The sequence below is a fragment of the Aureococcus anophagefferens genome, assembly GCF_000186865.1.
Source record: "Aureococcus anophagefferens unplaced genomic scaffold AURANscaffold_7, whole genome shotgun sequence".
NCBI classification, from domain to species: Eukaryota; class Pelagophyceae; order Pelagomonadales; family Pelagomonadaceae; genus Aureococcus; species Aureococcus anophagefferens.
In genome coordinates, this window is record NW_008705567.1 from 1,486,270 (window position 1) to 1,498,904 (window position 12,635).

The window sequence follows — 12,635 nt, forward strand, 5'->3', positions numbered from 1 at the left end:
AGCTCGATCGCGCGCTCGACGCGGTCCGCGCGCACCTCGAGGACCGGCTGACGAAGCGCCCGGGGACGACCGGGACCTCGCCGCTCGTCGCCGCGGCGACGGCGCTCCTCGACGGGGCCGACGGCGAGCGGTTCCGCGCGCTGGCGGCGCAGCTCGGCGTGGACGAGGCCGCCGTCGAGGCCGCGGTCCGCGCGCGCCTCGCGCCGCCGCCGCCCGTCGGCGCGACCGTCGACGTCTCGCCGCCGCCGCCGGACGGGGACGCCGCCGCGCTCCCCGTCTCGCCGCCAATCTCGCCGACCTAATCGCTCGAGTCTCGATGTTGAGGTCGTCGTTGAACAAGTAGTTTTGCCTCGGCGTGTGGGGCTGGGGCGGCTCCGCGGAGCGCAGGACGGAGCGCCGCTAGCTTCCGCAATGCGCCTGCTCCTGTTTAGCGGAGCGCGTGATGGAGCGCCGCTAGCTTCCGCGATGCGCCTGCTCCTGCTTAGCGGAGCGCGTGATGGAGCGCCGCTAGCTTCCGCAATGCGCCTGATCCTGTTGCTTGTTCGCGTCGCCGCCGCCCTGGGCCCGACGCGCCGCGGCGCCCTCTGCGGCTTCTGCGGCGCCGGCGCGGCGCTGGCGCCGGCGCCGGCCCGGGCGACGCGGCCGACGCTGGCCGTCCTGCCGCTCGCGCCCTGCGGCGGCGGCCTCGCGGCGACGTACCGCGTGGACGGCGCGACCTTCCGCGGCGTCGTCGACACGGGGTCGCCCTTCCTCCTCGTCGACGGCACGTGCGGCGAGCTGCGGAACGGCCGCTGGGGCTGCTACCCCCGGGGCGGCCTGAGCGCGGCGCGCGGCGCGCAGGGCGCGCTCAACGACGAGTCCGTCGAGGGCTTCGGCGGCCAGGAGACGCTCGTCGAGTGGCGGCGGGGCCGCGTCGAGCTCGGCGACCGGCGCCTCGTCGTCGAGCCGGGCGTCTTCGGCGCGATCCGGAGCTTCAAGGGCCGCGGCGGCGAGGGGGGCGTCTACCTGGGCCTGGTGAAGCACCGGCAGCCCTTCATCCGGCCGACGTTCCTCGAGCAGGCGGACGCGCAGAGCCTCCGCTTCGACCTCGACGACGCGCGCGACCGGACGCTCGAGATCTCCACCGGCGGGCCGCTCATCCCCCGGGGCGCGGACGCGGTGCCCATGGTGGACCTGCGGCCCCTGGGCGCGCCCGTGGAGCCCTACGCGGCCGTCGCGGCGAGGCTCCTCGTCAACGGCGAACCCGTGCGCCTGAGGCGGCCCGTCGTCGTCGTCTTCGACACGGGCACGACGGGCGCGACGGTCTCCGACACGCTCCTCGGCACGGACGAGCTCCCCCTGCCGGGCGCGGCCATCCGCTGCGTCGAGGTCGTGCTCAAGACCGAGCGCGGCAGGGACGTGTCGCTCGTGGCGCGCTACCGCCGCGGCGCGGAGTTCCCGCTCATCGTCACGGAGACGAGCCTGCCCTGGTTCGACAAGGGCAACGCCTACGGCCGCCGCCGGCGCGTCGGCCTCGGCGCCGACGACGACGCGCCGCCCCACGTCGTGTTCATCGGCCTCTCGTTCCTCGAGCGCACGCGGCTCACCATCGACCTCGAGGACCGGCGGCTCCTCGCGCAGGTCGGGAGGAACCCGAACGGCGACCCGCCGCCGCCGAAGCGCTTCAAGGACCGCTCCATGTACGCGCTCGCCGACGCCGCGGCGTCGGGGGCGGGGTAAATTTGCACAAGTATCGCCGGGACGGCATGTTGACGACTTCGTGTAGCTCGTCGAAGCCTGCAGGCTCTCGTGAGATCATCGTACGTCTCCGTACTCGACGCGCCACAGGCCTCGCGACGGCATGTTGACGACTCCGTAAGCTCGAGAAGACTGGCGATGTACTAGACATTTTGTCCAGCGCAACACAACAAAAAATGGGCGTCGTCAAGGACGCCAAGATCGCGCGCAAGTGCGCGAAGAAGCTGCTGGCGAAGCTCGGACGTGAGCCGACGCAGGCGGAGATCGCGAAAGCCGTGGAGAAGAAGAAGGCGAAGAAGGGCAAAGCAGCGCCGGACGCGGCGGCGCACGGCGACGCCACGCCGACCGCCGCGGCGCCGCCGCCGGCGTCGGCGTCCGGCGCGGCCTACCTCGCGGAGCACGCCGTCGCGTGCACGCGCGACGGCGCGCCGGCCGCGGCCGTCGAGCCCGTCGTCGCGTTCGCCGGCGCCGCGGCCCTCTTCGGCGGCGACGTCGCGGCGCGGCTCGGCGCGGCCTTCGCCGCGCCGACGCCCGTGCAGGCCGTGGCCTGGCCCGCGGCGTGCGGCGGCGGCGACGTCGTCGCGCTCGCGAAGACGGGCAGCGGCAAGACGCTCGCGTACCTGCTGCCCGCGTTCCGCGCGGCGGCCGCGGCGCCTGCCGGGTCCCTGGCCGTCGTCGTGCTCGCGCCGACGCGCGAGCTCGCGATCCAGATCGGCGCCGACGCGGCGGCCTGGGGCGGGCGGATGGAGACCGTCGTCGTCTACGGCGGCGCGGACCGGCGGGGGCAGCAGCGGGAGCTCCGGGCGAAGCGGCCGTCCTGCGTCGTCGCGACGCCGGGGCGGTTGAAGGACTTCGTCGACGACCGGTCGCTGGACCTGGCCGCCGTGGCCTGCGTCGTCCTCGACGAGGCGGACCGCATGCTCGACATGGGCTTCGAGCCGCAGCTCGCGGCGATCGTCGACGCCATGGACGGGGGCGCCGACGTCGAGCGCCAGACGCTCTTCTTCTCCGCGACCTGGCCCGCGGGCGTGCGCAAGCTCGCGTCGAAGTACGCCCGGGGCGCGGCCGGGCCGCCGCTCGTCGTGTCCATCGGCGGCGCGCTGGGCGACGGCGACGGCTCGGGCCTCCGCGCGAACGCGGCGATCGGCCAGTCCTTCTTCAAGCTCGACGACTCGGAGAAGGACGAGCAGCTCGCGAAGCTCATCGACGGCATGGCCGACAGCGACCGCATGATCTGCTTCACGAACACGAAGCGCCGCGTCGACTACCTCGCGAAGTCGCTCTGGGCCGACGGCTTCGGCGCGTCGGCCATCCACGGCGGCCGGTCCCAGGCGGAGCGCGAGGAGGCGCTGCGCAAGTTCAAGACCAACGAGTGGCCCCTCATGTTCGCCACGGACGTCGCCGCGCGCGGCCTCGACCTGCCGGACGTGTCCGTCGTCGTCAACTTCGACATGCCGCGCGACGTGGAGCAGTACGTCCACCGCATCGGCCGCACGGGCCGCGCGGGCAAGTCGGGCCGCTCCGTGACCTTCTGGAACCCGGCCTACGACACGGAGTGCGCCGGCGCGCTCGCGAAGATCGCCAGGGACGCGGGCCAGCCCGTGCCCGACTGGCTCGACGCCGTCGCCGCCAAGGGCAAGGCGGGCAAGAACTGGGCCGTTTAATCGCATACTTCTCTCACGGCGGCGCGTGGATAGCTCTCGATGAGCTCCTCGTCCCCGGCGCGTTTCTCTAGCGTCATATAGTCGTCTGTGCAAGCGCCCCTATCTAGGCTATCGGCTCGATGAGTTCGATGAGCCGCACCCCTAAAGTGCAAATACACGAGTACAGGGTGCTGGCCTCCAAAGGGGCCGGGATTTCGGAGGAGCTATGCGTGGGGTCGTGAGAGGTGTCGAGGTTCGCGAGTCGCTGTCCGGCCTCACCGACCTCCGGCCAAGTCAGCAGCTCGTAGTTTGAGCAAGCGCTCATCTCCTCGACGCGGCATCACCGTCTCGCGCGCGCCGGCGCCGGCTTTGAGCGCGCTCTCGCGCCGTTTTAGGGGTTGGATCGCCCGCCGCGCGCCTCGGGGGGTGGCGGCGCCGAAGGTGTTCAGCGCATCGAAGGCGCTCGAAGACGCCGTTGAGGTCGCGAAACGTGCGCCCCTGCGCCCGCCCACGCGAACCCTCAAAACGCGACTTACACACCTGGAGCGGCGCGCGCGCGCCTCGGACCCCCCCCCCCCCGAAAGCGAAGGGGTCTGCGCTCGCGACATCGGCGACGACGTCGAACGTCTCGAGCCGCTTCGCCGACATCGCGCCGCCGCAGGCGAAGTGAACCATGAACTGGCGCAAGGACTGGCGCAGGGGCGTCTGTACGCTTCTGATCGTTACCGCCGAGGCGCACCGCGTCTACGACGCCACGCACCCGCGCACGCGCAAGCCGGGACCCGGGGCCGCCGGGCAAGATACCGACGCCCGGCGCGGCGCGCGACCGTCCCTCGGCGTCGCAGGGTCCTCAGCGTCAACCAGATCGTCGGCCCGCTGCCGACCGAGATCGGCCAGCTTACGGCGCTGCAAGCCCTGCGAGTTCCCCCCGCGTCCGCGACGCCCGGCGCGCAGCGCGACCGACCTTCGGCGTCGCAGGGTCCTCCGCGCCAACCAGATCACCGGCAGCCGACGCCCGTGCCCAAGACCGAGGGCACGATCGTCGCGTACGCGAGGGCGGCGGACCAGTCGATCGTCGGCCACGTGACGCCGTCGAACGAGTTCCACCTCTCGTTTACGATGGCCATCGCGGCCGGCTTCGTCGTCGCCTCCGGCGACTGGAAATCCATCATCTATATCGGGTCTTCGGACTCGATCCGTCAGCCCTCGGTTGTTCTTCGCGCCGGGAGGCCAGCTCCACGTGACTCTACACGACGGCGCGGGGCAGTGGGGCACGTACTACGCGCCCGCGACCAGCGACCCGGCCTCGATCTTCCAGGCCGGTCAGACCTACGACGTCGTCATCGACTGCGCCTACGACGCCTCGACGGGGCTCTACACGCAGCGCACGATCATCGACGGCGTCACGACGGACGCGACGACGTCGACGACGCGCCTTCTCGTCGACCAGAAGCCCGTCTACATCGGCAACCCGTGGTACGCCTCCGCCGACGTCGTGCTGACGGACGTCAAGTTCAAGCCGACGCCCTACACGCCTCTGCCGTGCCCGGCGTGCCCGGTGTGCGGTGGAAGCTCCAGCAACGGCGGTAGCGGCACGCTCGTTGCGTCCGCCAAGGCGGCGGAGCAGACGCTCGTCGGCTACGTGACGCCGTCGGACGAGTTCCACCTCTCGTTTACGATGGCCATCGCGGCCGGCTTCGTCGTCGCCACCGGAAACAGCTGGCCGTCCATCATCCAGATCGGGGAGGGAGGAGGACGCGATTTCCGTCAGCCCGCGTTGTTCTTCGCGCCGGGAGGCCAGCTCCACGTGACTCTATACGACGGCGCGGTGCAGTGGGGCACGTACTACGCGCCCGCGACCAGGGACGGCGCCATCTTCCAGGCCGGCCAAACCTACGACGTCGTCGTCGACTGCGCCTACGACGCCTCGACGGGGCTCTACACGCAGAGCACGATCATCGACGGCGTCACGACGGACAGGACGACGTCGGCGACGCGCAACCTCGTCGCCGGGAAGCAGCCCGTCTACATCGGCGCCCCGTGGCACGCCTCCGCCGACGTCGTGCTCACGGACGTCAAGTTCGAGCCGACACCCTACACGCCTCTGCCGTGCCCGGCGTGCCCGGCGTGCGGCGGAAGCTCCAGCAGCGGCGGTAGCGGCGCGGCGTCCCTCGCGATCGTCATCCCGGTCGTCATCGCGGCCGTGCTCCTCGTCGCGGCCATCCTCTTCCTCGTCTACAAGCGCGTCGTCGCTGCACGCCAGCACCGGCGCGAGAGCATGCCAACGATCGCCGCGGACGAGGCCGAGGCCGAGGCCTGAGGAGTTCGCTCCACCAAGCACGCGCGCGTCTGGAGTCACGAGAGGCTCCTCAGACCGCCGAGGCCCGCGTCGGGCGCCAGCCCCCGACACGCGCCCCCACCCTTCATGCACCGAACGTCACCACCCCGCCCCCACCCGCCGAGCTTTGCTTCGACCGCCCGCGTCGTCGTCGCCGCTCCTCTTCGGAGGATCGCCGCGGCGCGCGAGCCTCGTCGTCGAGCCCCGCTCCCTTGCCTGCTCCCCAAGCCAACATAACACACCAAAGCCAGTTAAAACCCCTCGAACTCCGCGGGCCGCGGGTCCAGGGGCACCTTGCCCGTGGGCTTGTAGGCGTAGAAGCCGAGGACCGTGCGGCCGTAGCGCCGGTTCCGGAGCCCGACGAGCTGGTCGCGGCTCCCGAGCTTCGGCGGCAGCGACCCGAGCTCCACGGGGTACTCGAAGACGACGACGCAGTCGTCGTTGAGCAGCGGCGACTCCGCGACGCGGTCCGCGAGGTCCGCGTAGGACACCTCTTCGTAGGGCGGCGTCAGCGTCACGAGGTCGAAGCGGCGGTCGCCGCCGTGGAGCGCGGGCGTCGCCAGCGCGTCCTCCGCCGTCGCGCAGATGGCCTCGACGTCGTCGAAGGCGCAGGCCCGCGCGTTGCGGAGCGCGACGTCGCACGCGTCGCGGCTCAGGTCGACGAACGTCGCCGCCGCGGCGCCGCGGCTCAGCGCCTCGACGCCCACGGACCCGCTGCCGCAGAACGTGTCGAGGGCGCGCACGCGCCGCGGCGCCGCGAAGACGCCGAGGCTCACGAGCGTCGAGAACAGCGCCTCGCGGACCTTGCCCATCATCGGCCGCAGGAGCGTCTCGGGCGAGTCGAGCTTCCGGCCGCGCGCGGACCCGGCGATGACGCGCAGGCGCGTCGGCGACCCGACCTCGCCCTTCTCGAGCCGCTCCGACTGCTTCCGCGAGCTGCCCTTGGACGCCAGGCGCCGGTGCCGCGGGATGGGCCGCGACGCGCGCACCGGGCTGGCCTCGTCCCAGGACTCGCGCTTCTTCCGCTCGGCGCGCAGGCGCGTCGTCGTGGTTGGGTGCGCGCGTCGGTGTGGCACGAGCGCTGCGACGACCGCTGCCGAGGCCAGGAGGAGCGCGAGCACGCGGCGCAGAAGAGCGGACTCCATTCTTGTGCACACTCGCCGGTTTCGAGTGGACCGTGATGATGATGATGTCGAGGGCCGTCTCGAGCCGTCCGGGCTCATGTGTTGCCACTGTTGGGCCGCACCGACGGCGCCGCCGCCGATCGGCCATGTGATAGTGAATCCACCGGTGTCGTGATTCATCGCGACGCTGTGCTTCGGAAGCGGGTTTAGTTACAGGCTTGGCGCGCGAGGCCGCGAGGTCGGGCCCCGGCGCCGCCCTGCGTCGTCGTCGCTGCATCGACTCCTGAAGAGGTCGAGCTGGAGTCGCGCCTCTTCGTCGAGGCCGTCGAAGTCGCGCGCGTAGCGGTCCTCGACGGCCGCGTAGACGAGGTTGTCGTTTGGATGCCGGTTGGAGATGAAGTCGAGGACGTCTTGGGAGATGTTGCCACGGATGACGTGCCAGTCGAGGCCGCGGAGGCGTCTCGCGCGACGCGCGACGGCGTCGGGGCTCTTGAGGGCGGTGCTTCCGCCGTTTCCGGCCGTGTTTTTGGTGACAATACAGGACGGGGGCTTGTCGAGGCCCAGGGCTCGCGCGGCGAGGAACGCAAAGGCGTCGAGATCGCGCGTTAGGCCGACGACGTCGACTCCGTCGAGCGCTCGTACGGCGGCGGCCGCGGACGCGCCGCCGTCGTCTGCGAGGACGCCGCCTCCGTCTTTGTCGGTGCGTTTGCCTTTCCGGCCACCCCGGAGCCGCGCCACGGGGCCCGAGAGCCAGTAGCTGTACTCCTCCTCGGGCCTCGGGTAGCCCCGCGCGCACATGTCGCAAAAGACGCGTCGCGACCTGGGTGGGAAAAGGGGGCCGAAACGTCACTTCAACTCGAGTGTTACGCGATTATTTCTTTTCGGAACAAGCATCCAAGTGTTCGAGACCTTGAAGAGAGATGATCCCTCGTCCAAAAATCAGCTGAAACGAGTGGAACCTGACCGAGATATGGGCCTTCAAAGTTGAGAATGTCGCACCCTTTTGCTGCCCTGGTCGCGACAACGTCTGGAGGAGCTCGATCGTGAGGGTTCGGGTCCCGGCGAAGATCGGGTCGAAGGTCTCGGCCAGTTTGTCACTCGGGAGCTTCATGAAGTAGAAGAACGAGCTCAGCCATCGGCTCGTCGGGTCCCGAAACGACGCGGCGACGAGCACCCGCGGGGGCCTGGGGACCACGCAGTCGAAAAGCCCCTGGAGGCCGCCCCACTTCATGATCCGCAGCGTCGTGTGGCCCTGGCTGCACGTCCAGAGTCGCGCTCCGGGCTTCGCGCTACTGTTCTCGAATTTCAGATTCGCGTCGCTCCTCAAAGAATAGATAGTCTCCGGTGCCTTCGTCGGCCAGGCGTAGCGCTCCGTCCGGTGTCTCCAGTCCAACTTGGCGAGCTTCTCGAAATACACCTCCATCGTTTCGCTGCCCGTCTTATGCAGCTTCAGGTAGATCAGCGGAGGCGTCGTCAAAGGCGCGCCCTGCTGCGCGCCTTGCCCGGCGGCCCCGGGTCCCAGCTTGCGCGTGCGCGGGTGCGTGGCGTCGTAGACGCGGTGCGCCTCGGCGATAACGATCAGAAGCGTACAGACGCCCCTGCGCCAGTCCTTGCGCCAGTTCATGGTTCACTTCGCCTGCGGCGGCGCGATGTCGGCGAAGCGGCTCGAGATGCTCGACGTCGTCGCCGATGTCGCGAGCGCGCGCGCCCGTCGCTTTCGGGGGGGGGTCCGAGGCGCGCGCGCGCCGCTCCAGGTATGTAAGTCGCGTTTTGGCGGGTACGCGTGGGCGGGCGCGCGTCAGGGGGCTTTTGCGCACACGTTTCGCGACCTCAACGGCGTCTTCGAGCGCCTTCGATGCGCTCAACACCTTCGGCGCCACCCCCCGAGGCGCGCGGCGGGCGATGGACTCTGAGGGGGGCGGGCGACGCGACACAACCCCTAAAACGGCGCGAGAGCGCGCTCAAAGCCGGCGCCGGCGCGCGCGAGACGGTGATGCCGGTGTGTGGACGTAGCACTACGTAGCACGTAGTGGACCGTCGAGGAGATGTCGAGGGCCGTCTCGAGCCGTCCGGGCTCGCGTGCCGGGCCGCACCGATGGCGCCGCCGCCGATCGGCCATGTGATAGTGAATCCACCGGTGTCGTGATTCATCGCGACGCTGTGCTTCGGAAGCGGGTTTAGTTACAGGCTTGGCGCGCGAGGCCGCGAGGTCGGGCCCCGGCGCCGCCCCGCGGCGGCGCCGCGGCGGGGCTCGTCACCGAGACCGAGGGCTCGAGATCGTGTGGCGGTACTAGGGGAGGGCGGCCTTGGCCTTGAAGGGGTTGAATCGCGAGAGGAGCCGCGCGACCGCGTTCGCCTTCTTGGCGACCTCCTCGTTGGCCGCGAAAGCGTCGAAACCGCCGGTCGCGTACCAATGCGCCGCGAGCCCCGCGAGGAGGGCGGGAAGCGCGAAGGCGAACGCGTAGATCACCTCCCGCCGCGTGCGCTTCTCGTAGGCGTTTTTGAGCTTGAGTACGTACGCCGTCACGGCGCTTTTCTCCGGCTCCGGCTCCGGCTCCGTTTTTTTCTTCTTCGGCGAAAGCCCGAGGGCTTCACTCGTTGCCGGAAAGTATGACTCCATGATGTGCTTCGCCGCGCGTATCGTTGGCACGCAAGACAGATCTGGGGGCCGCGGCGCGCCTCTCGATACGTCAAGATCGTTTCTAAGGCAATTCCAGTCTCGTCGCCAGTCTTCATCCTCACCCGAGTCCTCCACCGGTCCGCATCGTGCCATCCCCGTGGCCGGTCCCGGCTCGCCGCCTCCGATTCCTCCCTGCGCCTCGTTCGACTGGCGAAACGTGCGGTCTGCAGACCTTAGGGCGCGTAGAGCCCGTTGTAGATGCGCGGGTACCAGCGCGCGTGGCCGGGGACCATGGGTTCGCCGTGGATGGCCTCGGTGTCGACGTCGCGGACGAAGGCGCGGACGGCCTCGTCGAGGTCGCGCTCGCGCATGGCCTTGCGCATCTCTCTGGTGACGCGGTGCTGCTCGGGCCACCACTTGCCGTCGTCGTCGACGTCGCAGACGTGGCCGTGGCGCTTGTGGCAGGGGAGGGGCGGGTAGAGGCGGTACCAGTGCTTGCCCGCGTGGGCCTCCTCGTGGACCGTGCGCTCGAGCTCGTCGACGAGCTCCGGCGCGCAGCCCCCGCGCGCGCCGCCGCGGCGGCGGGCGCACCACGCGGCGATCTCGGAGTCGAGCCTCGCGGAGTAGTTGCCCCGGCGGGGGAAGCCGTCGGCGCCGACGATGCGCAGGAAGCCGCGCAGGTAGTCGTCGTCGTGGAAGAGGTCGTTGTAGCCGCCGCCGCGCTCGTTCGTGCCCATGATCATGCCGTTCGTGTTGATCTCCTCGATGAACGCCGCGCCCTCGTCGTCGACGGCCAGGTCCGGCGACAGCAGCGCGAAGCGCCGGTGCGCCGGCGCGCCGCCCGCGGGCGCCGGCGCGTCCCGGGCCGCGGCCAGCAGGGAGTCGCGCGCGAGCATGGCGACGGACGTGAACGCGCGCTCGAGCGACGGCCAGACCGTCGACTGCCAGTAGGACTCCTTGGCGACCCAGGAGCTCTTGCCCAGCTCGTCGCGGCTCGCGTGGCGCTTCCAGAAGTCGAGCGCCTCGAAGAAGATGGGGCTGCCCGTGGACTTGGGGTAGCCGTCCGGGTACGGCCGCAGGAACTGCGCGACGGACTCGTTGCACGACGGGTCCAGCAGCAGGCGGATGTGCTCGCACTGGTCCTGGAGGTCCGCGAGGCCCGCGTACTTCTTCGTCGCGACCTTGGGGTAGGCGTGGCGCATGACGTAGACGCGGAGCGGGTCCAGGGACGTGAAGAGCACCCAGAACCGCATGTCGAACTTGCGGCCGTGCACCGTCGCGGGCCGCTGGACGTAGAGCTGGAACGTCACGCGCCGCCGCGCGCAGCGGATGTCGTCCCACTTCTTGTCGCAGGACTTGTCGACGACGTGCGACTGGATCCACCGGAGCAGCGCGCTCCGGTCCTTGACGTGCTTCGAGTCGAGGCGCGCGAGGTGCATGCCGCGGCTCAGGTACGTGTCCTTCTGGGGCTTGACGATGAAGACGAGCGGGTAGGGCTCCGTCTTCCGCATGGCCTTGAGCGTGTCGTAGACGCCGCGGAAGTGCTCGACGTCCCGCTCCTTCAGCGCCTGCCGCTTGAAGCTCTTCTTCCACCGCCGCTCCTCGCCGTTGACGTTCCAGGAGAGGACCCAGGCGTCGGGGCAGAGCGAGCTCTTGAAGTGCTGGTTTCCCGCCATGGACCGGCACTTCCAGTAGAAGTCGGCGTAGGACTGCTTCGTGCCGAAGAGGGGCATGACGCCGGGCATCGCGCCGATCGCCGCGCCCTCGGCGAAGGCGGGCGAGTTGTGCTCGGCCCAGAAGGCCCGGGGCGCCGCGTTGGACTCGAACTGCTCGCCGAGGTAGAAGCCGAGGCCCGCGGCCGCGACCGTCTCGTTCCGGAGGAACTCGGCGCCGCAGAGCCCGAGCTCGACGAGCTCGTCGCGGACGAAGTCCTTGTAGTCCTTGCGGTCCGAGATCGCGAAGATCCGCGGCAGCTCGCCGCCCCGCGCGGTGGACCGCGCGCGCGCGGCGACGGCCCGCTTGCAGGGCCGCGAGTTCGGCATGGCCTCGCAGTCGGCGCCCGGCTCGTGGATCTCGAGGATGCGCGCGCAGTTCTTCGCCGCGCTCTTCCGCGCCTTCTTGCCCCGGGCGCCGCGCGCCGCCGTCTGCTTCCGCAGGTAGCGGTCGAGCTGGTCCAGGGTCATGCCGTTCTCCTCGGCCCGGCTGAGGCCGGGCGCGCCGCCGAGGACCGCGAGGCGGCTCCGCTGCGCGGCGACCGTGTGGTCCGCGTGGACGGCGTAGTCGACGCCCAAGGGCAGGACGCTGCTGTGGGGCCCGACGGGCCTGTCCGCCGGGGGCCGGCCCTCCTTGCCCAGGTGCGGGTCGATGCGCATCCGGCGCTGCTCCCGCGAGGCGGCGTCCTCCGCCGCGCCGCGCCGCGGGGCGCTCCCGCTCGCCTCGTAGCGCCGCGCGAGGTCCCGCGCGAGGCCCGCGGCGCGCGTCCGGTTGACGAGGTGGGGCGCGGCGCGGGTCCGCGGCGCGCCCGGCGCGTCGCGGACGACGACGGCGGCGCTGCTCCGGAGCATCGACTCGTGCTCCGCCTGCAGGAGCACGTAGGCCGAGCGGCTCGCGGCGCGCAGCGTGTGCAGCGCCGCCTCGCCGATCCACGCGCCCACGGTCTCCGCCTCGTGCCGCGCGCAGGGCGCGAGGTGGGGCTCCGGGCCGCAGGGCGGCAGCCCGGCGTGGGTCGTACGCGCCTCGCGGTGCGCGATGCGCGCCAGCGGCACGTGCGCGACGAGCAGGATCGCCACGAAGGCGGCGAGCCACCACACGACGATGGAGCGCGCCATGCGAGGGCTGCCTGCAATTTATTTACGCATCACCTCGCTGGCCTGTGAGCGCAGTGCACCTTGAAGATTGGAAGGCCGACTTCGCCCAATCTCGAGCAGCGAGTTGGCGCCGTCTGCAAGCACCGTCTCGCAGCCCATCCATCTCGCACCTGAAGATCAACGAAGCACGCCATGAAGTTTTATAATAGCCCCTCCGAGAACCGCGCCACGCCCACGCCCGAGACGACGACGACGACGATACGAAAACCACGAACAATAAGAGGACTACGACGAGTAAGAGTATGAGCGACTACTACAACCAGATGCGCGCGCCGGCGGGCGGGCGGCGCCGCGCGCCGCCGCCCC

General features: G+C 70.8%; 3 protein-coding genes across 3 annotated transcripts; 1 reads left to right on the forward strand and 2 right to left on the reverse strand.

Moving 5' to 3' along the window:
• Positions 1–1,913: 1,913 nt before the first annotated feature.
• On the forward strand, positions 1,914–3,401 carry AURANDRAFT_24989 (hypothetical protein; the record flags this gene model as incomplete). Its single annotated transcript, XM_009037895.1, has 1 exon — positions 1,914–3,401. One exon carries the CDS (start codon positions 1,914–1,916, stop codon positions 3,399–3,401), a length of 1,488 nt encoding a protein of 495 aa, XP_009036143.1.
• Positions 3,402–5,969: 2,568 nt separating this feature from the next.
• AURANDRAFT_58958 (hypothetical protein) lies at positions 5,970–6,530 on the reverse strand (the record flags this gene model as incomplete). The annotated part of the gene is made up of 1 exon (XM_009038041.1): positions 5,970–6,530. One exon carries the CDS (start codon positions 6,528–6,530, stop codon positions 5,970–5,972), a length of 561 nt encoding a protein of 186 aa, XP_009036289.1.
• Positions 6,531–9,695: 3,165 nt separating this feature from the next.
• Positions 9,696–11,207, reverse strand: AURANDRAFT_63601 (expressed protein; the record flags this gene model as incomplete). Its single annotated transcript, XM_009038040.1, has 1 exon — positions 9,696–11,207. One exon carries the CDS (start codon positions 11,205–11,207, stop codon positions 9,696–9,698), a length of 1,512 nt encoding a protein of 503 aa, XP_009036288.1.
• Between the last annotated feature and the right edge of the window lie 1,428 nt (positions 11,208–12,635).